This window comes from Erythrolamprus reginae, chromosome 12, assembly GCF_031021105.1.
Source record: "Erythrolamprus reginae isolate rEryReg1 chromosome 12, rEryReg1.hap1, whole genome shotgun sequence".
NCBI classification, from domain to species: domain Eukaryota; kingdom Metazoa; phylum Chordata; class Lepidosauria; order Squamata; family Dipsadidae; genus Erythrolamprus; species Erythrolamprus reginae.
Window position 1 is genome coordinate 7,546,264 of NC_091961.1, and position 23,884 is coordinate 7,570,147.

General features: G+C 43.1%; 1 protein-coding gene across 1 annotated transcript in view; it reads left to right on the forward strand.

Annotated features, from left to right (window-relative positions):
• Positions 1-491: 491 nt before the first annotated feature.
• Positions 492-23,884, forward strand: part of LOC139174775 (zinc metalloproteinase-disintegrin-like ohanin) — a 91,045-nt gene continuing 67,652 nt past the window's right edge. Inside the window, exons 1-3 of the mRNA XM_070765324.1 lie at positions 492-634; positions 21,652-21,764; positions 23,395-23,471. Coding sequence (XP_070621425.1) covers positions 580-634; positions 21,652-21,764; positions 23,395-23,471 — 245 coding nt within the window. The 5' untranslated portion in view covers positions 492-579. The remainder of the gene's footprint in view (positions 635-21,651; positions 21,765-23,394; positions 23,472-23,884) is intronic.

The window sequence follows — 23,884 nt, forward strand, 5'->3', positions numbered from 1 at the left end:
AAAAAATCTATTATTGCATAAGGCAACGGTCCTTTTTGTAGCTGCGTTTGGCATGGATTCAGCCTTTCCCCAGTAACATCATTTTTTCAGACTCTACAAGCCTACAACCCGATGACCAACAAGCCATAAATGCTCGGAATATTGAAAGGAATTGATGGTTTAAAAAGTGCCCCTGACTCACAATATACTCTAAAAAAAGCAATTCATGGCTGTCTCTTCCTTGGCATTGAAAACCCCTTGCACAAAAGCACCCCAGCTTAATTCTATTAGCATCCCAGTCAGGGAGAGCTCTTGTGTGATCACTTAACTTCTTCCTTCGGGCGTTTGCTTTGGGGGCTGCCTTGAAAGACCTCTTCCAGGTATCATTGTTAGAGTGTCACTTGTTAAGCCAGCTGGAAACCTGCCCTCTGGTAGTACTGTTGCAACTTTGGAGTTGGGCAACACCTTTAGCAAACACTTCCTCATGTAAGGGCACGAATATAGCTGGAGCAGTCATTACTTGCTTCTCAGAGTCAAGAGAAGAACTGCTCAGGAGTTGGCTGGAGAGCAGAAAGCAACCAGCCAAATTCAGGATCCAAAATGATCCAAGCTCTCTTGGTTACTATATGCTTAACAACAATGTTTTCATACCAAGGTAAGGGTTGTTTTTTTTTCAGGTTTCATTTTTTCCAACATTTTTACTACTATTGTACCTAACAGGTTTCTATGCTTTTCCTTTTGATGATTAACAAGCTCTTGTCCCAGACTAGCAAAAAGAATGCTCTCAAAATATTTCATTTGTGCGGATTTTTTTTTTTTTTTTGGTATTTGCTTAAATGTTCTCAAGCAGGAAACAGAGAAAGAAAAGTTCTAAGATCCTAAGAAACGAAGCAGGTTCAAGTTAGAGAAAGTTTTCCAATAATGTGAGTACAAATTAGAAGAGTGAAGAGGGCAGAGAGGCAGAGCTTGTGGCAAGAAAATTTCAAATGTATATTTTATTTTATGTACGCTGAGAGCATATGCACCAAGACAAATTCTTTGTGTGTCCAATCACACATAGAAACATAGAAGCATAGTCTGACGGCAGAAAAAGACCTCATGGTCCATCTAGTCTGCTGCCCTTATACTATTTTCTGTATTTTATCTTAGGATGGATCTATGTTTATCCCAGGCATGTTTAAATTCAGTTACTGTGGATTTACCAACCACGTCTGCTGGAAGTTTGTTCCAAGGATCTGCTACTCTTTCAGTAAAATAATATTTTCTCATGTTGCTTTTGATCTTTCCCCCAACTAACTTCAGATTGTGTCCCCTTGTTCTTGTGTTCACTTTCCTATTAAAAACACTTCCCTCTTGGACCTTATTTAATCCTTTAATATATTTAAATGTTTCGATCATGTCCCCCCTTTTCCTTCTGTCCTCCAGACTATACTTGGCCAATAAAATTCTATTCTATTCTATTCTATTCTATTCTAAGAAAATTTCAGGAAGCAAAATGTTAAAGGAAAAATAAATATTTTTTTCCAGTTTTAATTTTCTTTTAGTAGAGCTCCTGCAATTAGGCTTGCATAATATTCAGCCGAACAAAAGCTGGTGCTATTGTTATCTTCAAACTCTACTCAAACTAACGTGACACTATTTAGTACTTCTCTTAATATAAGATTTTCAGAGTGATGCCAGTTGGCAACACAGAAATACCAATTATATTTTCCAGTTAGCATACATGAATATTCTTTAAAATCCATGTTGAGTGGGACCTTAAATGTTTTCCCTTTCATAGGAGACCTTAGGAGAAACTTTGCTTACTATGGTAGTAAAATGTGTTTTCGTGCAACACGCTCAATTAATTTGGTGGAAGTCCGGGCATGAGTATCACTAATGGGGTATAATCAGTTATATACAGTGTGCCTTCCGTCCCCTGTCCTTAATGTTCATTATTTTTACTAGATGCATGTATTTGAATATTATTATTTCTAATACTCATACTTTTCAGAGGTTTGACTTTTACTAGCATCATGTATCTTATTATTATCATATCTTCACTTGACAAAACAAATAAGATTGCGAGAGCAATCATGGGCTTCCCCAAATATGCCCATGTTACACCAACACTCCGCAGTCTGCATTGGTTGCCGATCAGTTTCTGGTCACAATTCAAAGTGTTGGTTATGACCTATAAAGCCCTTCATGGCACCGGACCAGATTATCTCAGGGACCGCTTTCTGCTGCACGAATCCTAGCGACCGGTTAGGTCCCACAGAGTGGGTCTTCTCCGGGTCCCGTCAACTAAACAATGCCGCTTGGCGGGACCCAGGGGAAGAGCCTTCTCTGTGGCGGCCCCGGCTCTCTGGAACCAACTCCCCCCAGAGATTAGAATTGCCCCCACCCTCCTTGCCTTCCATAAACTACTTAAAACCCACCTCTGCCGTCAAGCATGGGGGAATTGAGATGCTCTTTCCCCCTAGGCCTTTACAATTTTATGCATGGTATGTTAGTATGTATGTTTGGTTTTTATATTAATGGGTTTTTAATCGTTTTTACTATTGGATTATTTTGTATACTGTTTTATTATTGTTGTTAGCCGCCCTGAGTCTCCGGAGAGGGGTGGCATACAAATCCAATAAATCAAATAAAATAAAATAAATGAAATAAATAAATAAAATTATGTGGTTTGGGGGATTAGTGTATCTATAAAGTCAGTCTGGTTGGTAAATTTTAAAAAAGGCCCAGGTTAAGATTGTGGCATGAAACAATTTTAAGCCAGGTGCAGTATGGAGATCTACTTTGGTCATGCTGGCTTTTGATTAGTGGTAAACCTAGGATGTGGGTAGCGCATTCATCCTGATTCCTTTGATCTCTCAGCAGCCTTTGATACTATCAGCCATGGCATCAAAGGCTGCCGAGGGTGTTGGGAGTGGGAGGCACTACGTGGAGGAACATGGAGTGTTTCCGTCTTTGGCTTTGCATGGGATGGCACACTCCATTCAGAATGGATGAGCGGTCTGTGGTTTCTTCTGGATTCATAACTCCTACTCAAAGAGCAGGTGGAAGCAATGGCCAGGGGGACATTTGCACAACTGTAAATTTGTGCACCAGCTTTATCCATTCCTGGGCTGCAAGGCACTGTGTTTGCGTTCACTCGTATGTTAGTTACTTTCTGATTGGACTACTGCAAAACACACTTCGTGAGGCACTACGTAGTCCTTGAAGACTGATCCAAAATAGTGTATCTACCCTACCTTATTTATTTTATCTATCTATCTATCTATCTATCTATCTATCTATCTATCTATCTATCTATCTATCTATCTATCTATCTATCTATCCAGTTATCTATCTATCCAGCTATCTAGCTATCTAGCTATCCAGCTATCTAGCTATCCATCCATCCATCCATCCATCCATCCATCCATCCATCCATCCATCCATCTATCTATCTATCCAGCTATCCAGCTATCCAGCTATCTACCTACCTACCTACCAAACATAGTGACTCAAGGTGGCTTACAAAAATATACAAACCTCATATCTAAAATAATAAAATGAATAAAAGAGAAAATAGAATAGAGCAGAGCAGAGCAGAACAGAATAGAATTGAATTCTTTACTGGCCAAGTGTGAATGGACACACAAGGAATTTGTCTTGGTGCATAGGCTATCGGTGTACATAAAAGAAAAAGATAAATTTGTCAAGAATCATGAGGTACAACACTTAATGATTGCCATAGGGGTCAAATAAGCAATGAGGAAACTATCAATGTTAACAAAAATCTTAAGGATACAAGCAACAAGTTACAGTCATAAAGTCATAAGTGGGAGGAAATGGGCGATAGGAATGATGAAAAATTAGTAGTAATAGTACTGCTGACTTACTAAATAGTTTGACAGTGTTGGAGGAATTATTTATTTAGTAGAGTGATGGCATTCGGGAAAAAACTGTTCTTGTGTCTAGTTGTCTTGGTGTGCAGTGCTCTGTAGCGACATTTTGAGAGTAGGAGTTAAAACAGTTTATGTCCAGGATGCGAGGCGTCATTTACTGAGGGCTCAGTAAATATTTTCACAGCCCTCTTTTTGATTCATGCAGTATACGGGTTCTCAAAGGAAGGCACCTTTGGTCCAGCGTGTCCTGTTCCCATCAGATTCACAAAGCAAGCCATCTCTGCCTCTAATTGATTGTCATTTCCCCATCAAAGTGGTACCTATTGATCTACTCACTTTTGCATCCTTTCAAACTGGTGCTAACAATCTTTCCAGCTCTTCCAGGCTTGCAGGCTTGTTTTCATTGTTACTCCCTCCAAAAAAAAGGTTTTTCTAGCCCTAATAAGCTGCTAATTTCCTGGCCTGCAGGCTTGTTTTCATTGCTACTCCCTCCCCAAAAATTTTTTTTTACCAGCCCAAACCTGGGGATAAAATTATGTGCCGAAGCTGACCAAACTAAGGAGGCTAGTCAGATGAATATCCCCTTATTTTTCTGTTCCAAAACTAAGGTGCGTCTTATACTCCAAAAAATACAGTAACTCCGACCAAAACTCCACTTGCCTCACAGATGAAGTCTTATCTTAGCTGGTGGCATGTTTTGTTCCTCAGGTGCTGAGGAATAATTTGTTTTTAATAATTAACCAAAATAGATTCTGAACACCCACTCGCAGAAACTAGCTTGTATCTACTTTTTGATATAAAATCAGCTCCAGTCTGGGAACACAAAGTCATTGTTTCAAAACACCCAATTCCTTCAGAGGCAACACTTTGAAAAAAGTTGATGGTTCACTCCTAGCAGATCGATGGCAGGACAGTGCTGACAGACCTGACCAGAAACCTGCTCTGATATAGGTTAAAGGGAGAACGTATCTCCTGATCTTCTAAGTTAGGTCCCACAGAGTGGGTCTTCTCCGGGTCCCGTCAACTAAACAATGCCGCTTGGCGGAGCCTTCTCTGTGGTGGCCCCGGCCCTCTGGAACCAACTCCCCCCAGAGATTAGAATTGCCCCCCACCCTCCTTGCCCTTCGTAAGCTACTTAGAACCCACCTCTGCCGCCAGGCATGGGGGAATTGAAATACTCTTTCCCCCTAGGCCTTTACAATTTTATGCATGGTATGTCTGCCTGTATGTTTGGTTTTTATAATAATGGGTTTTTAATTGTTTTTAGTATTGGATTATTATTGTATGCTGTCTTGTGATTGCTGTTAGCCGCCCCAAGTCTCCGGAGAGGAACGGCATACAAATCCAATAAATAAATAAATATATTACTTATTCATTTCTATGGAGCATTGTACCTGGGGGAGAACTCTTATAGATCACATTGTGTTGCTCCTGGAAGTGTCCATTGGACCATTAGATACCTAAAAAACATTGAAGGCCTGCAAAAAAATTTACTACCACACTGTGGGTGTGACTTATTTTGTGGGTGTGGCTTGCCAGCCATGTGACCAGGTAGGAGTGGCTTGACAATTCTGTGACCTGGGGTAGATTAAAGGTCATGTGACTGGCTTAAAGGGGGCCACCTGGATGTCACTTACATCAAGCGTTTGGGTTAGGGTGCCTAGCCTCTCCTGAACATCCAAAATATACTATTTAATTCTATTTATTTATTTATTTATTTATTTATTTATTTATTTATTTATTAGATTTGTATGCTGCCCCTCTCCGAAAGACTCGGGGCGGCTAACAACAATAAAAACAACAATGTAAACAAATCTAATATTAAAAATAATCTAACCCCCCCCCCCCAATTTAAAGAACCAATCATACATACAAGCATACCATGTATAAATTCTATAAGCCTAGGGGGAAGGGAAAATTTCAATTCCCCCATGCCTGACGACAGAGGTGGGTTTTAAGGAGCTTGCAAAAGACAAGGAGGGTGGGGGCAACTCTGATATCTGGGGGGAGCTGGTTCCAGAGGGTCGGGGCCGCCACAGAGAAGGCTCTTCTCCTGGGTCCCACCAAACGACATTGTTTAGTCGACGGGACCTGGAGAAGGCCAACTCTGTGGGACCTAACCGGTTGCTGGGATTTGTGTGGCAGAAGGCGGTCCCGGAGATATTCTGGTCCGATGCCATGAAGGGCTTTATAGGTCATAACCAACACTTGTATCTATGTATGTATGCCATATGTGTACATACATATTACACACAAATATATACATCATCTACTATATAAACTGTATGTATATGTATACATGCACAGCTCTTCTAAAATTATACACATTCAACCCCATTTACTGTGACAGGAAAAACATACCTTTTTTTCCAGAAGGGAAAAAAAAGAAAAAAATCATTTTTTTTTACCAGTTCTGTGCACCTGACCGTACCTGTAGGAGCCCATCACTGAACTAGTAGCATTTCACCCCTGTTCTGAGATTAGGAAAAGTTAGGAAAAGATACCTGTAGGAGCCCATCACTTCTAAGAAACCCTATACCAGTGAGTGCCATGTTTGACAAATAGAAGGTGAGTGGACTTCAGCTCCCAGAATTCTTAGAAATGGTTATGCTGGCTGTGGAATTTTGGGAGTTGAAGTCAACGTACCTAGAAATTCTCTAAGACCGCCTTCTGCTGCACGAATCCCAGCGACCAATTAGGTCCCACAGAGTGGGCCTTCTCCGGGTCCCGTCAACTAAACAATGTTGGTTGGCAGGCCCCAGGGTATGTTTGTGTATATGTTTGCTTTTAATAATGGGGTTTTTAGAGTTTTTTAAATTATTAGATTTGTTCTTACATTGTTCTTGTTATTGTTGTGAGCCGCCCCGAGTCTACGGAGAGGGGCGGCATACAAATCTAATTAATAATAATAATAATAATAATAATAATAATAATAATAATAATAATAATAGCCTTCTCTGTGGTGGCCCCGACTCTCTGGAACCAACTCCCCCCAGAGATTAGAACTGCCCCCCACCCTCCTTGCCTTTCATAAACTCCTCAAAACCCACCTTTGCCGTCAGGCATGGGGGAACTGAGATATCTCCCCCGGGCCTATACAATTTATGTATGGTATGTTTGTACATATGTCTGCTTAATAAAGGGTTTTTAAAAATATTTTAAATTGTAAATTATTAGATTTGTTATGAACTGTTTTATTCTGTTGTGAGCCGCCCTGAGTCTACGGAGAGGGGCGGCATACAAACAAACAGGGAAGGAGACACTGTGTTATTATAGTTAGTTCACTGGCTCTTCACATCAATCAGTTTTTCTTACAAATGTTAAACAGGACTTCATGCAATCGAAGTACTCCAGGGTTGAGAAGTTTGATTTCTACCACTCCTTCTAATGAGGTAACCTAATGGCTGCTTGCCAGCAGAAAGAATAAAAGAGATTAGTGTGCCAAGCCTTAAAATGTATGCCTGTAGAATAAAGTGACCAGATTATTACCTCGTTAAAGCAGGACACCATTCCGGGAGGGGGAGGGGAGAACACAGACGGATGGACATCAGCACGAACCCAAAAATTATTTTCTCTATCACACAATACTAGGACAAGGGGGCCCTCCCTAAAGCTCATAGGTAAGAAAGCAAGGACAAATCAAAGGAAATATTTCTTCACCCAGGGGGACCTTGGTTTATGGAATTCACTTCCAGAAGAGGTCGTGACAGCTGCCAGCCTGGATAGCTTCAAGGCAGGATTAGACAGATTCATGGATGCCAAGTGTATCGGTGGTTATTGAAACGGATGTCCATGTGCCACCTCTATGTTGGTTGAGGCAGGCAGGATTCCCTTGGGTACCATTTGTTGGAGGTCAAGGAAGAGGAAGGGTTTTGCCTTCTCTTTCTGCTCAAAATCCCCATGGACAATTGTTGGGCCACTGTGTGACACAGAATGCTGGACTCAATGGGCTTTGGCCCGATTCAGCAGGGCTCTTGTTATGTTCTTATGTTCTTTACGGTCCAGCCCTCCTCGCTCGGGGAGCATGCTCGGAGCCCGGAGCTGCCTCCTCGTAGCCAGACCTTCGGACGTCGGACATGGGAGGTGGTACTCCTCCCAGCCAATGTCTTCAAGCCCAAGACCATCATGGATTGGCCCGACCTTTCCCCTTAGCTTAAGATGACCAGACACATCAGAGGGTACCTAGTCATCATGTATGGACTTTGTTGGGGGAGGAGAACCTACACTTCAGTTAAAGGGATTGTTAGAAAGCCTTAATCATCTTCTTCACCATGTTTTGAGTCTCTTCTGCTTGTTTATGTTCTTCTAAAAGAGTCCCTTTGGCATCCTTTGAGTTATTTCCATCATTCATAGCTTGCTAGATATGATCCATGCTATGGATACAGCTTTATCCTGCTCATTTGCTATCAAGCATTCCTATGTAATGATCTGTAACATGGATCCATTTTACTCCCTAATTACTTTGTTATTATTCAAACTCCAGTGTAAGTTGTCTGCACAGGTTTTTTTAAACACTCTGAATTACTCACCATTACTAAAGTTTCATAGCTTCAGGCTGGCATTAGGGCTTAGGTGTCATAAATATACAGGTGGTTTTCAAAGAAGTAAGCAGGTGAAGGATCTTTTACCTGTAAGGCAGGTTCCCTCATGACCTGTGAGAAATGAACAACCCTTGTGAAACAGTCTGTTCTGTCGGGCTCTCTGGTAGACTCCTCCCAAAAATTCACAGGTACAAATTTCAGACACACACACGTTTGAAAATTCAAAACAATGTTCTTTATAAGGAAAATTCACTTAAACCAAGCACTCTTTTGGGGGCTACCTTTGAAAAGTGTTCGGAAACTTCAGATCGTGCAGAATGCAGCTGCGAGAGCAATCATGGGCTTCCCAAGGTATGCCCATGTTACTCCAACACTCCGCAGTCTGCATTGGTTGCCGATCAGTTTCCGATCACAATTCAAAATGTTGGTCATGACCTATAAAGCCCTTCATGGCACCGGACCAGAATATCTCCGGGACCGCCTCCTGCCGCACGAATCCCAGTGACCGGTTAGGTCCCACAGAGTTGGCCTACTCCGGGTCCTGTCAACTGAACAATGTCATTTGGTGGGACCCAGGAGAAGAGCCTTCTCTGTGGCGGCCCCGACCCTCTGGAACCAGCTCCCCCCAGATATCAGAGTTGCCCCCACCCTCCTTGCCTTTCGCAAGCTCCTTAAAACCCACCTCTGTGGTCAGGCATGGGGGAATTGAAATTTTTTCTCCCTTCCCCCTAGGCTTATAGAATTTATACATGGTATGTTTGTTGGTATGATTGGTCTCTTAAATTGGGGTTTTTTAGATTACTTTTTAATATTAGATTTTTTATATTGTTTTTTATTGTTGTTAGCCGCCCCGAGTCCTTGGAGAAGGGCGGCATACAAATCTAAATAAACTAAACTAAACTAAACTAAACTCTTTTGGTATAGCAAAGAGCACTCATCTCCAAACAAACTGGTAATTTGTACAAGTCCCTTATCAGTTCTGTGATACTTAGCTTGCAGCTGTGAGGCAATTCACAGTCCTTCCTCTTTCACAAAGTGAAACACACTTTGCTCTGGTTTAGTTTCAAAGCGGGGGAAAATCAGCACACAAAAGGTCAAAGTCAGTAAAGCAGTCACGAAACACAACGATCAGATAATCCTCCACAATGGCCAAACCCACAGGCTGCTATTTATAGCAGCCTCACTAATGACCACTGCCCCACCCAACCACAGGGGGCCAAATTTTCTTTGATAATAATCTCTCAGTTGTTGCTCCCTATGCATCGCTCTCTGCATGCGTGGCTGTATCATTAACTCTTCTTCTGAATCCAAGGAGGAGCTAGAGAATTGATCTCCTTCTGAGCTGTCTGCCCCACTCTCCTCCTCCCTGTCACTCATGTCTTCTTGGTCAGAGGAGCCTTCATCATCAGATTCCACCGGGGGCAAAACAGGCCTGCGGCATGTGGATGTCTCCCCCACATCCACAGTCCTTGGGGCAGGAGCTGGGCCAGAGCTAACCACAACACCGTCCTTGTTGAAAGGATGATTCCAGAGTATCGTTGCTCTTCATCCATAGGTGCATTAATTTCAGAGGTCTTTAGGGAGGGATCCGATCAGTATAGGGTTCCTACCTGATACGGGCCACACTGCGCACTGTTAGTAGAACGGGAGATGTCCGCACAGCTTCAGATCACTGGCGTGTGAGTTTGTGCATCCCAGCTAGATTTTGTTTCTGCACATGTGAGAGATTTCAGTAATGTTTTACTTTTGCCCATGCATGGAAGCAAAAAATTTGCCAAAATCTCACACGTATGTGTGTTCTCTCGCAAGATTTTGCTTCCTCTCACAAAATCTTGAGAGAGGATTAGATTAGATTTATATGCCGCCCCTTTCCGTAGACTCGAGGTGGCTCACAACAATGGTAAACAATACATAATAACAAATCTAATATTTAGCAATCTAAATTACAGTTTTAAGTTAAAAAATCCAAAAGAAACCCCAATATATAAAAAACAAGCACACAGTCGAATCATACACAGAAACTACATGGGCAAGGGGGAGATGTTTCAATTCCCCCATGCCTGATGGCAGAGGTGGATTTTAAGAAGTTTCCGAAAGGCAAGGAGGGTGGGGGCAATCCTAATCTCTGGGGGGGAGTTGGTTCCAGAGGGTCGGAGCCACCACAGAGAAGGCTCTTCCCCTGGGTCCCACCAGACGACATTGTTTAGTCGACGGGACCCTGAGAAGGTCAATATTCTCGATATTCTGGCCCGATGCCATGAAGGGCTTTATAGGTCATAACCAATACTTTGAATTGTGACCGGAAACTGATGGTAACCAATGCAGACTGCGGAGTGTTGGAGTAACATGGGCATATTTAGAGAAGCCCATGATTGCTCTCGCAGCTGCATTCTGCACGATCTGAAGTTTCCAAACACTTTTCAAAGGTAGCCCCATGTAGAGAGCGTTACAGTAGTCAAGCCTCGAGGTGATGAGTGCATGAGTGACTGTGAGCACTGAGTCCCGGTCCAGATAGGGCCGCAACTGGTGCACCAGGTGAACCTGGGCAAACGCCCCCCTCGCCACAGCTGAAAGATGTTTCTCTAATGTGAGCTGTGGATTGAGGAGGACGCCCAAGTTGCGGACCCTCTCTGAGGGGGTCAATACTTCCCCCCCAGGGTGATGGAAGGACAGATGGAGTAGTCCTTGGGAGGCAAGACCCACAGCCACTCCGTCTTATCAGGGTTGAGTTTGAGTCTATTGCACTTGTGCATGAGATTTCGGCAAATGTTGTGCTTCTGCGCATGTGCAGAAGCAAAAAAAAAATCGCCAGATTTTGCTACCTGCGCATGCTCAGAGGCAATATCTTGTTGGGACGTGCACAAGTAGCGGCAGTAAGTAGCAACCCCCGCCTGCATCAGATCTCTGACAAAAAGCCTCCCATCTTCTCTTTGGGCAGTTTGCTGTCTGAGAAGGAAGGCAAGAAGGAAGGAGAACATTAGAGAAGGGAAATGATTAATGTCGATTTCTGCTTTTATCTTGGTCCCAGTCCAATATTGACACTCTTACACAGCTGCCAATGAATGTAACACATGAGAACAACTGCTTTAAACTTGATCGTTTAAAAAAAAGCTTTTTAAAAGAGTTGTCAAAGTCTGGAATATCTTAACCAATTCATTTGTTTTGGCTACTACAGTTTTAATTCCAAATTAATTTCTGTGGGCCTCCTCATCCCATAAGCAGTTCCTAAGGGGGCATGTCCAAGTGCATTAATATGCCTGTCATCCCTGTCACATTTTAGCTCTTTCATTTTGTTTGAATTTATACTGTTTGTTTTATGAAGATGATTGATAGATAGATAGATAGATAGATAGATAGAGAGATAGGTAGGTATGTAGGTATGTAGGTATGTAGGTATGTAGGTAGGCAGGCAGGTAGATAGATAGGAAGATAGGTAGGTAGATAGGTAGGTAGATAGGTAGATAGATAGATAGATATATAGGTAGGTTGGTTGGTAGGTAAGTAGGTTGGTAGGTTGGTAGGTAGATAGGTAGATAGGTAGATTGGTAGGTAGGTATGTAGATAGGTAGATAGGTAAATAAGTAGATAAGTAGATAGATAGATAGGTAGGCAGATAGGTAGGCAGATAGGTAGGCAGATAGGTAGGCAGGTAGGCAGGTAGGCAGGTAGGCAGGTAGGCAGGTAGACGGATGGGCGGGCGGATGGGTGGATAGATGTTAGATAGATCCTCTTTCCCCCTACGCCTTTACAATTCTATGCATGGTATGTATGTATGTATGTCTGGTTTTTATATTAATGGGTTTTTAATCGTTTTTAGTATTAGATTACTATTGTACACTGTTTTATTTTTGCTGTTAGCCGCTCCGAGTCTCCGGAGAGGGGCGGCATACAAATCAAATAGATAGATAGATAGATAGATAGATAGATAGATAGATAGATAGATAGATAGATAGATAGATAGATAGATAGATAGATGGGTAGATGGGTAGATGGGTAGATGGGTAGATGGGTAGATGGGTGGATGGGTGGATGGGTGGATGGGTGGATGGGTAGATGGGTAGATGGGTAGATGGGTAGACGGGTAGACGGGTAGACGGGTAGACGGGTAGACGAGTAGATTCATAATACATATTTTTTACTACTGGTTCTGTGGGAGTGGCTTGGGGTTGGCTTTGCTTGGTGGCCATGACTTGGTGGGAATGGCAGGGGAGGTTTACTGCAAAATCCTCATTTCCTCCTGACCAGCTGAAACTCGGGAGGCAGAGAATAGATGGAGGTGTAGCCAGTCAGAGGCGGTATTTATTAGTTCTCCGAACTACTCAAAATTTCCGCTACTGGTTCTCTGGAACTGGTCAGAACTTGCTGAAACCCACCTCTGGATGGATGGATGGATTGACGGACAGACAGCAATTGTTGGCAATTGTCCGCAACAGGTTGTGACATGACACCAGTAGTGGGTTGCTACCGGTGCGGTAGCAGACTGCGCATTGGTATCGGCCATCAGATCGTGCAATTTGCGCGAGATCGCTCCGCTGGCAGTCCTATGGGCACCGCCATCTTTTAAAATATTTTTTCCTTCGTGCACATGCGCAAAAGCAAAACATCCCAAGGGGATGCGTTCACACGAGATTTGGGTGATTGGTTGCCAAAAATCTCACACATGCACGCATTCCCTCGCAAGATTTCAGTGCATGTTTGTTTCCCATGCATGCGCAGAAGCAAAAACATGTTGGGGTGCATGCACATAGCAATGCAACCAAAGCTGTATGCGCAGTGCATCAGTAGCGTGACACCCAGACTTTCTGCTCCTGCATAACACCCAGAATTTTTGCAGATAACCAGTATGTCTCCCTTAGACTATCCACGATTGACCTCTCCAGGTTCCTAAGAGGCCAGTAAGGGGCGTACATAAGTGCACTGGTGTGCCTTTCGTCCCCTGTCCAATTGTCTTTCCTTTCTCTCACTTATCATATATATTTTCTTTCTTTCATAGATCCTCTCCTCTAAGTTCACTTTACCCTTATATATATTACTACATGTCTATTTTTCTTCCTATGTATTTGTGTATTGGACAAATGAATAAATAAATAAATAAATAAATAAATAAATAAATGATACAGTAAATAAGGGTTAGTGAAGGATTTGTGAAGGCCATGTTTAAATCCTGGGGGGCAAGGTCCTGAGCATGCATATACTATATACAGTGGTACCTCGGTTCTCGACCACAATTCTAGAACTGTGGTTGAGAACCGATTTGGTCGAGAACCGAATTAATTTATCCCATAGGAAATAATGGAAATGGATTTAATTGGTTCCCAGCCCATTGACTTGCTGGGAACCAATTAAATCTACAGTATTTCCTCTATTTCCTATGGGATAAAGATCTCAGGGGACGGGATGAGAGGGAATGGGAGTCGGAACGCCCCTCCTGGCCTCCCTTCTTAATAGCCTTCCAGTCTCTACCTTGTAATTTCTCCACGCAGCATGAAGGGTAGGGCTGGCTACAATACCGGCAGCTTCGTGGGGGCTACTTTCCTCAGCGTTCAGTCGGTTACCTACAAGCAGCTGCACCAATTTTTTTTCCTGGCGGTGGCGGCTCCGGGGCTTCCCTTAAAGGAGCAGCAGCAGCGTCGGGAATGTTGCGCGGTTTATTTATTTATTTATTTATTTATTACTTGGATTTGTATGCCGCCCCTCTCCGAAGACTCGGGGCGGCTCACAACATGTAGAAACAAATCATAAGTAATCAAACAATTTAAAATTTTAAAGATTTAAAAAACCCCATATACTAACAGACACACACACAAGCATACCATATATAAATTAAACGTGCCCAGGGGGAGATGTTTCAATTCCCCCATGCCTGACGGCAAAGGTGGGTTTTAAGAAGTTTACGGAAGGCAGGAAGAGTAGGGGCAGTTCTAATCTCCGGGGGGAGTTGGTTCCAGAGGGCCAGTGCCGCCACAGAGAAGGCTCTTCCCCTGGGGCCCGCCAACCGACATTGCTTAGTTGACGGGACCCGGAGAAGGCCCACTCTGTGGGACCTAATTGGTCGCTGGGATTCGTGCGGCAGGAGGCGGTCTCGGAGATATTCTGGTCCAGTGCCATGAAGGGCTTTAAAGGTCATAACCAACACTTTGAATTGTGACCGGAAACTGATCGGCAGCCAATGCAGACTGCGGAGTGATGGAGAAACATGGGCATACCTGGGTAAGCCCATGACTGCTCTCGCAGCTGCATTCTGCACGATCTGAAGTTTCCGAACACTTTTCAAAGGTAGCCCCATGTAGAGAGCATTACAGTAGTCGAACCTCGAGGTGATGAGGGCATGAGTGACTGTGAGCAATGAGTCCCGGTCCAGATAGGGCCGCAACTGGTGCACCAGGCGAACCTGGGCAAACGCCCCCCTCGCCACAGCTGAAAGATGTTTCTCTAATGTGAGCTGTGGATCGAGGAGGACGCCCAAGTTGCGGACCCTCTCTGAGGGGGTCAATAATTCCCCCCCCAGGGTAATGGACGGACAGATGGAGTTGTCCTTGGGAGGCAAAACCCACAGCCACTCCGTCTTATCCGGGTTGAGTTTGAGTCTGTTGACACCCATCCAGGCCCCAACAGCCTCCAGGCACCGGCACATCACTTCCACCGCTTCGTTGACTGGGCATGGGGTGGAGATGTAAAGCTGGGTATCATCCGCATATTGATGATACCTCACCCCATGTCCTTGGATGATCTCGCCCAGCGGTTTCATGTAGATGTTAAATAGCAGGGGGGAGAGCACCGACCTAGGAGTCGACCTCTGTCCCCCCACTAACACCGACTGCGACCGGCCAGAGAGGTAGGAGGAGAACCACTGAAGAACAGTGCCTCCCACTCCCAACCCCTCCAGCCGGTGCAGAAGGATACCATGGTCGATGGTATCGAAAGCCGCTGAGAGGTCAAGGAGCACCAGGACAGAGGATAAACCCCTGTCCCGGGCCCGCCAGAGATCATCCATCAACGCGACCAAAGCAGTTTCCGTGCTGTAACCGGGCCTGAAACCCGACTGCTGGGGACCTAGATAATCGGCTTCTTCCAAGGACCGCTGGAGTTGGAGTGCCACCACCTTCTCAACAACCTTCCCCATAAAGGGAAGGTTGGAGACTGGACGGTAGTTATTAAGCACAGCTGGGTCCAGGGAGGGCTTCTTGAGGTTCAGTGGGTTACCTCCAGGAAGTTGCACCAACTTTTTCTTTCCCCGCGGCAGCAGCTTGGGCAGCTTCCGGGAAGCCGCCGGAGCCGCCACGGGGAAAGAAAAAGTTGGTGCAACTTCCTGGAGGTAACCCACTGAACCGCGCGACATTCCCGATGCTGCTGCTTCTCCTTTAAGGGAAGCCCCGGAGCCGCCACCGCCGGAAAAAAAAATTGGTGCAGCTGCTTGTAGGTAACCGACTGAACGCTGAGGAAAGTAGCCCCCACGAAGCTGCCGGTATTGTAGCCAGCCCTACCCTTCATGCTGCATGGAGAAGTTACAAGGTAGAGACTGGAAGGCTATTAAGAGGGCGGCCAGGAGGGGTGTTCCGACTCCCATTCCCTCTCATCCCGTCCCCTGAGATCTTACATTTCGGATAGAAAACAAAATTTTCTGTTCAGTATCCGAATTTTTGTTCGGATACTGAAGCAAATTTTTGCAGAAAATTTTGTTCGGTATCCGAAATGTACGAGAAAGGAAGCGTTCGAAAACCGAGGTACCACTGTATATGTATATAATTACTCTGTATCAGATACCAGGAGCTGGAGCACTTAATTTCTCTGCCCAGATAATCATTTCCTTTAGGATTAGTTAAGTATCCCTAGTTGCAGAGAAATATTCTAGTCTTCATCCCACTCACCGGAGGGACTTTCCGAATGGATTTGTCAGCTTACCTCGGGCTCTATGCCAGAAAAGAGGATTGCAGAAGCGTTGATCGAGACCAAAAGACTCCAAAGCATAAATGCACAAAAAGAATCCTCTATTATGTGCAAGTGATTCATAACCCCCTCTGTCCGATTCATCCTGACTTTGCGTTTTTGATAAATACGCTTACATTCATCCACAGCCCAACCCTCACCCATCCCTCCGAGACTCAGTCTATTTACTTTTAAAGCTGAAGGCAGGGAGTTTTCTAGTTTCTGGTTAATTCAGTAGCCTCGGGCCCTGGGAACATCTACCTTTTACTTACAACAGGGACAATGATGAATGGAATGAAAGAAAGCTGGTTACGTATTTGTTTCTTCCATATTGCGGTATTTTATTAGCTACCCAATGTTACAGCAGTAATTCAAAATACAAAACAATTAAAATATTACGTTATGTTTATTATTCTTATTCTTATTCTTCTTCTTCTTCTTATTATTATTATTAATAATAATAATTAGATTTGTATGCCGCCCCTCTCCGTAGACTTGGGGCAACTCACAGCAATGATAAAAACAATATACAATGACAAATCTAATAGTTAGAATCTAAAATAACAATAATACATTTAAAAAGTCTAAAAAACAAGAAACCCCAATATATAAAAAACATACATACAGTCATATCATACACAAAATAACCTACATAGGCAGGGGGAGATGTTTCAGAGGTGGGTTTTGAGGAGTTTACGAAAGGTTTATATGTTGATATTATGTGGAGTTTGATTTGTATTACAGTGTTCCCTCGATTTTCACGGGGGATACGTTCCGAGACCACCCGCAAAGTCGAATTTCCGCGAAGTAGAGATGCGGAAGTAAATACACTATTTTTGGCTATGAACAGTATCACAAACCATCCCTTAACACTTTAAACCCCTAAATTGCAATTTCCCATTCCCTTAGCAACCATTCAGATTATTACTCACCATGTTTATTTATTAAAGTTTATTAAAAAATATTTATTAAAGGCAGACAAAAATTTGGCGATAACATATGACATCATCGGGGTGGGAAAAACTGTGGTATAGGGGAAAAACGCGAAGTATTTTTTAATTAATATTTTTGAAAAACTGTGGTATAGACTTTTCGCGAAGTCCGAACCCGCGAAAATCGAGGGAACACTGTACACTGTATGCATATTTGTACCTGCATGTTGATTTTAAAATTATTCAATAAGAATTATTTAAATAATAATAATGCTAGCCCTGTGAGGTAGTTTAGGTAAGATGCACAGCCATGGATATTAGTTCTCTGTAAAGACATATTAACAGCATCTTGTGGGGCTGAAATTAGAATAGAATAGAATAGAATTTTATTGGCCAAGTGTGATTGGACACACAAGGAATTTGTCTTGGTGCATATGCTCTCAGCGTACATAAAATAAAATATACATTTGTCAAGAATCACGTGGTACAAAAGTTAATGATTGTCATAGGGGTCAAATAAGCAATATTAATAAAAATCTTAGGATATTCTCAACAAGTTACAGTCATACAGTCAACATGGGAGGAAATGGGTGATAAGAATGATAAGAAAAACTAGTAGAATAGAAGTGCAGATTTAGTAGAAAGTCTGCCAGCGTTGAGGGAATTATTTGTTTAATAGAGTGATGGCGTTCGGAAAAAAACTGTTCTTGTGTCTAGTTGTTTTGGTGTGCAGTGCTCTGTAGCGATGTTTTGAGGGTAGGAGTTGAAACAGTTTGTGTCCAGGATGTGAGGGGTCAGTAAATATTTTCCCCGCTCTCTTTTTGACTCGTGCAGTATACAGGTCCTCAATGGAAGGCAGGTTGGCAGCAATTGCTTTTTCTGCAGTTCTGATTGTCCTCTGAAGTCTGTGTCGGTCCTGTTGGGTTGCAGCACCAAACCAGACAGTTATAGAGGTGCAGATGACAGACTCAATGATTCCTCTGTCGAACTGTATCAGCAGCTCCTTGGGCAGTTTGAGCTTCCTGAGCTGGCACAGAAAGAACATTCTTTGTTGTGCTTTTTTGATGATGTTTTTAATGTTAGGTGACCGTTTTAGGTCTTCAGATATGATAGAACCTAGAAATTTGAAGGTCTCTACTGTTGATACTGTGTTGTCTAGTATTGTGAGAGGTGGAAGGGTGGAAGGGTTTCTCCTAAAGTCTACCACCATTTCTACTGTTATTATTATTTCTTCCCTCTGTGCTTTTACACTCCAGAAGTCCCACAATCCCTTCCAAAATGTTTCCTACATTCATTCTCCTTCTTTCTGTGGGCTGAGATACCTTTTACATGACAATTCTAGGTCTTCCTCAGGTCTTTCCCACAAAGCATTACAAATAATGATAATCAGCTGATTCGGATAATTCCCAAACACAATTCAGATAATTCCCAAACTCTCTTCAGATCGGAATTCAGAACAATTCAGAACGGAAGCTCATTGGTGTAATCCTGATTTTTTTAAAAAAATAAGGAAAGGTGGAATTGCCCTTACCAAGACGGGAAGTTCCCCAAGTAGAACAGGAATTGGTAGAGAACAATATGGTAAAGAAGTAAGAGTTGTGGAATTTCTGCTTTTTCTGTGTTCTAAGCATAGGGCAAGCAATCAAATTCCTTCTATGTTTCTGTGAGCATCAGGTACAAATGGGCAGGTACATAAAAGTATGAGGAAGAAATAACCTTCTGCCTTGGGCTACCTTTGGAAGATATCCATCACAAGATTGATTTCCATGGCCAAATGTTTAGACTTCAGTCATTCTCCACCTTAACTATCGACCAGTCTCCAACCTTCCCTTTATGGGGAAGGTTGTTGAGAAGGTGGTGGCGCTCCAGCTCCAGCGGTCCTTGGAAGAAGCCGATTATCTAGGTCCTCAGCAGTCAGGATTCAGGCCCGGCTACAGCACGGAAACTGCTTTGGTCGCGCTGATGGATGATCTCTGGCGGGCCCGGGACAGGGGTTTATCCTCTGTCCTGGTGCTTCTTGACCTCTCAGCGGCTTTCGATACCATCGACCATGGTATCCTTCTGCGCCGGCTGGAGGGGTTGGGAGTGGGAGGCACTGTCCTTCAGTGGTTCTCTTCCTACCTCTCTGTTTGGTTGCAGTCGGTGTTAGTGGGGGGTCAGAGGTCGACCTCTAGGTTACTCCCTTGCGGGGTGCCTCAGGGATCGGTCCTCTCCCCCCTACTATTTAATATCTACATGAAACCGCTGGGTGAGATCATCCAAGGACATGGGGTGAGGTATCATCAGTATGCAGATGATACCCAGCTTTACATCTCCACCCCTTGTCCAGTCGGCGAAGCAGTGGAAGTGATGTGCCGGTGCCTGGAGGCTGTTGGGGTCTGGATGGGTGTCAACAGACTCAAGCTCAACCCGGATAAGACGGAGTGGCTGTGGGTTTTGCCTCCCAAGGACAATTCCATCTGTCCGTCCATCACCCTGGGGGGGGGGAGTCACTAACCCCCTCAGAGAGGGTTTGCAACTTGGGCGTCCTCCTCGATCCACAGCTAACATTAGAGAAACATCTTTCAGCTGTGGCGAGGGGGGCGTTTGCCCAGGTTCGCCTGGTGCACCGTTGTGGCCCTATTTGGACCTGGAGTCACTGCTCACAGTCACTCATGCCCTCATCACCTCGAGGCTCGACTACTGTAATGCTCTCTACATGGGGCTATCTTTGAAAAGTGTTCGGAAACTTCAGATCGTGCAGAATGCAGCTGCGAGAGCTATCATGGGCTTTCCTAAATTTGCCAATGTCACACCAACACTCCGCAGTCTGCATTGGTTGCCGATCAGTTTCCGGTCACAATTCAAAGTGTTGGTTATGACCTATAAAGCCCTTCATGGCACTGGACCAGAATATCTCTGGGACCGCCTTCTGCCGCACGAATCCCAGCGACCAGTTAGGTCCCACAGAGTTGGCCTTCTCCAGGTCCCGTCAACTAAAAAATGTCGTTTGGCGGGACCCAGGGGAAGAGCCTTCTCTGTGGCGGCCCCGACCCTTTGGAACCAACTCCCCCCAGATATCAGAGTTGCCCCCACCCTCCTAGCCTTTCGTAAGCTCCTTAAAACCCACCTCTGTCGTCAGGCATGGGGGAATTGACATGTTCCTTCCCCCTAGGCTTATAAAATTTATGCATCGTACGCTAGTGTGTATGATTGGTTTTAATTTGTGGTGTTTTTTAAAGTAATTTAAATATTGGATTTGTCTTACATTGTATTGCTATTGCTGTGAGCCGCCCCGAGTCTGCGGAGAGGGGCGGCATACAAATCTGATTAAACTTGAAACTTGAAATTTAAAAAATCTCTTTCTTTTTCTCTTTCGCTTCCCTTCTTCAAATGTGACTGTCTCACATTTGTAGGTGTTTGAATATTAGGTTCCCACCCTCTACTACTGAGTGGCTATTCATATTTTACTTCCTTGTTTTGTTTTCACTCGCAATTTATTTATTTTTATTTTTATTTATTCATTTGTCCAATACACAAATACATAGGAAGAAAAATAGACATGTAGGTGTTATGTTTGCAAGTTGCTAGAATAAAGGTGATCGCTGATTGGAGCAGGGCGACCAATAAGAAGCCTGCTAGCGCAACCAATGGGAAACCTGGGCGCGACCAATAAGGAGCCTCCGGGCTCAACCAATAGGAAGCTCCAGCGCGAAGTCTTGAAACATTGTCACCAATCCCTGCGCCAGTAACAATGTATATAAGGTGCGGTTTTGTCCGCTTGTTTTTTAAGTCGCTACCTGCCTGCGAGCTGGTCACTTTAGATGTTCCTGATTCTTAAATAAAGAGCTGTTATCCTCTTTATCGGCCTCTAGCCTCTAATTTAACAATGGCGACGAAGGTGGGTAAAAGTGAACTTAGAGGAGAGGATATATGAAAGAAAGAGAATATATATGATAAATGAGAGAAAGGAAAGACATAGAAACATAGAAGATTGACAGCAGAAAAAGACCTCATGGTCCATCTAGTCTGCCTTTATACTATTTCATGTATTTTATCTTACAATGGATATATGTTTATCCCAGGCATGTTTTAAATTCAGTTACTGTGGATTATTGTTGTCCTTTTTTTGTAATGTGTATTGGGCTACTTTCATATTTACAATCTGATGAAAAGACTGGATTAAATAAATAAATAAATAAATAAATTTAATATATACTGTAGGAGAAACAATGCTCAGTTGAACCAGCTTCTGGTAATTACATGACGGTGATGGTCATGTAATTTGTTAAGCTGCAGAGTGGAAGTGGTTTTCCACTATTTTCATTCTTCATGGGAATAACAAATTGTGTTGTAGATGTGGAAAAGATGGAATAACATACCAAAGTGAACTTTTTCTCCCTTTTCTTTGTGAAGCGATCTCTGCAAAGGAGTCCTGGAAAGTTAAGGATTATGAAGTAGTGTATCCACAAAAAGTCCATGCGTTGCGCAAAAGAGACGTGGGAGAAGCACAGAAGTCTCACCCAAAAGTAAGAAAAGGATTTGCTTTTCATCAACTTGTTTAACTGATGGATCTGACCCTGAGTTTTGTTCGAGACTCATGTGAACCAGAGTTAAAACCACATTTCTTTCAAAATTTCGCAGTCCGGTTCACCTTTTTCTATTGTTCATTTTTAAAGTTCAGATTGTTCTGCTTTATAAAGGGAAATGGTTATATAGTCACACATTTGTTTAGAGTTCATAGAGTGTGAAAAGTGATGATGGGAGGGAAGTTATAATTTGGAACCTATCTTCACCTGTTTCATTTTTAGATTGGATCAAGTGTTGTCCAGGATTAGATTAGATTAGATTTATTGGATTTATATGCCGCCCCTCTCCGCAAACTCGGGGCGGCTCACAACAATAATAAAAAACAGTACATAATAACAAATCCAATGCCCACCAATCTAATTACAATTTAAAATTAGTAATTTCATAAATCAATCCCAATATATATAAAAAAACAGGCACACAGTCAATCAATCAAATGGCAAAACAACATGGGCAAGGGGGAGATGTTTTAGTTCCCCCATGCCTGACGGCAAAGGTGGTACTTAAGGAGTTTACGAAAGGCAGGGAGGGTGGGGGCAATCCTAATCTCAGGGGGGAGCTGATTCCAGAGGGTTGGGGCCCCCACAGAGAAGGCTCTTCCCCTGGGTCCCGCCAGACGACATTGTTTAGTCGACGGGACCCGGAGAAGGCCGACTCTGTGGGACCTAACTGGTTGCTGGGATTCGTGCGGCAGGAGGTGGTCCCGAAGATATTCTGGTCCGGTGCCATGAAGGGCTTTATAGGTCATAACCAACACTTTGAATTGTGACTGGAAACTGATCGGCAACCAATGCAGACTGCGGAGTGTTGGAGTAATATGGGCATACTTAGAGAAGCCCATAATTGCTCTCGCAGCTGCATTCTGCACGATCTGAACAGCCCGTTGAGACCTTTGAAAAATACTTTGAATAATATTTGCATAGATGGATTTTCATAGACAGCTGCAAGTAAAGAATGATTTCCTCATTTTAGATAGGCATACCATAAATCTCCTAGGACTGTAAACTTCCCAAAGTCTGTTTCACTTTGATTAAAAATCTGTCAAGTTGCAAAAATCGGAGAAAAGTCCTTGCACAGAGTTGACCAGGGGTGCGTTCTAACTTACCTTGCTGCCAGCTTGCTTCTTCCTGCACCATCTGGGTGCACCATGCATGCACAATGCCAAAAAAACCCTCCCCCCAAAACTGAAAACAAGATGGCAACACATGTACAGTGCTGGAAACTCAGGTTCTGTGCATGTGCAGAAGAAAAAAACCGTGACCCCCCCATCCCAATAATAAAAAAATGCAAAAAAATTCCACTCAGTCTCTGTGTCCCAATCCAACCTTATTCCCCAAGAAGTTGAACTGGAGAAGAAAACATTGAACTTCTGGAGAAAGTTTAATTGAAGAAGATCTTAAAGTGGCTTTCAAGCACCAGATGAAATAATCCAAATCTAACAAATGAATTGGCTGCAACTTTCCATTTGACACAGGAGTTGTTAAGAATGTACACATTTTATTTGCCGATTTTTTTTTAAAAAAATATTCATCTGTTACTTCTCTAAATAGTAAACTTTTTGCATTTCAGACTAAGTATGAAGATACAATGGAATATGAATTTAAAGTGAATGGAGAGCCAGTGGTCCTTCACCTAGAAAAAAATAAGTAAGTTAACTCGGAAGTTGTTTTGACTTTGCTAAGGCGATGTGAAAAATATATATACTTGGACACAATCCAAGAGAAATTAAATTGTATTGCTTTCTTTGTGAAATTAAAACTAAATTAAATTAGTTAATTGAGCTAAATTAAATATAATTACTGTAAAGGAGAAGGGGATAGAGTTAATGAACAGGTTAATTATGTCTTACCCCAGAATTAAGAATTTCTTTTTCTACATTACATGGTTTTCTGATCAACCATAACAATTCTAGATAAAATTGAACCACTCAAGGCTCATAAACTTCAGTCCCTTGAATTACCTGGGTTAGTTATGAAATACAGTGATACCTCGTCTTATGAACTTAATTGGTTCCGGGACGAAAGGTGAAAAGTTTGTAAGACGAAACAATGTTTCCCAT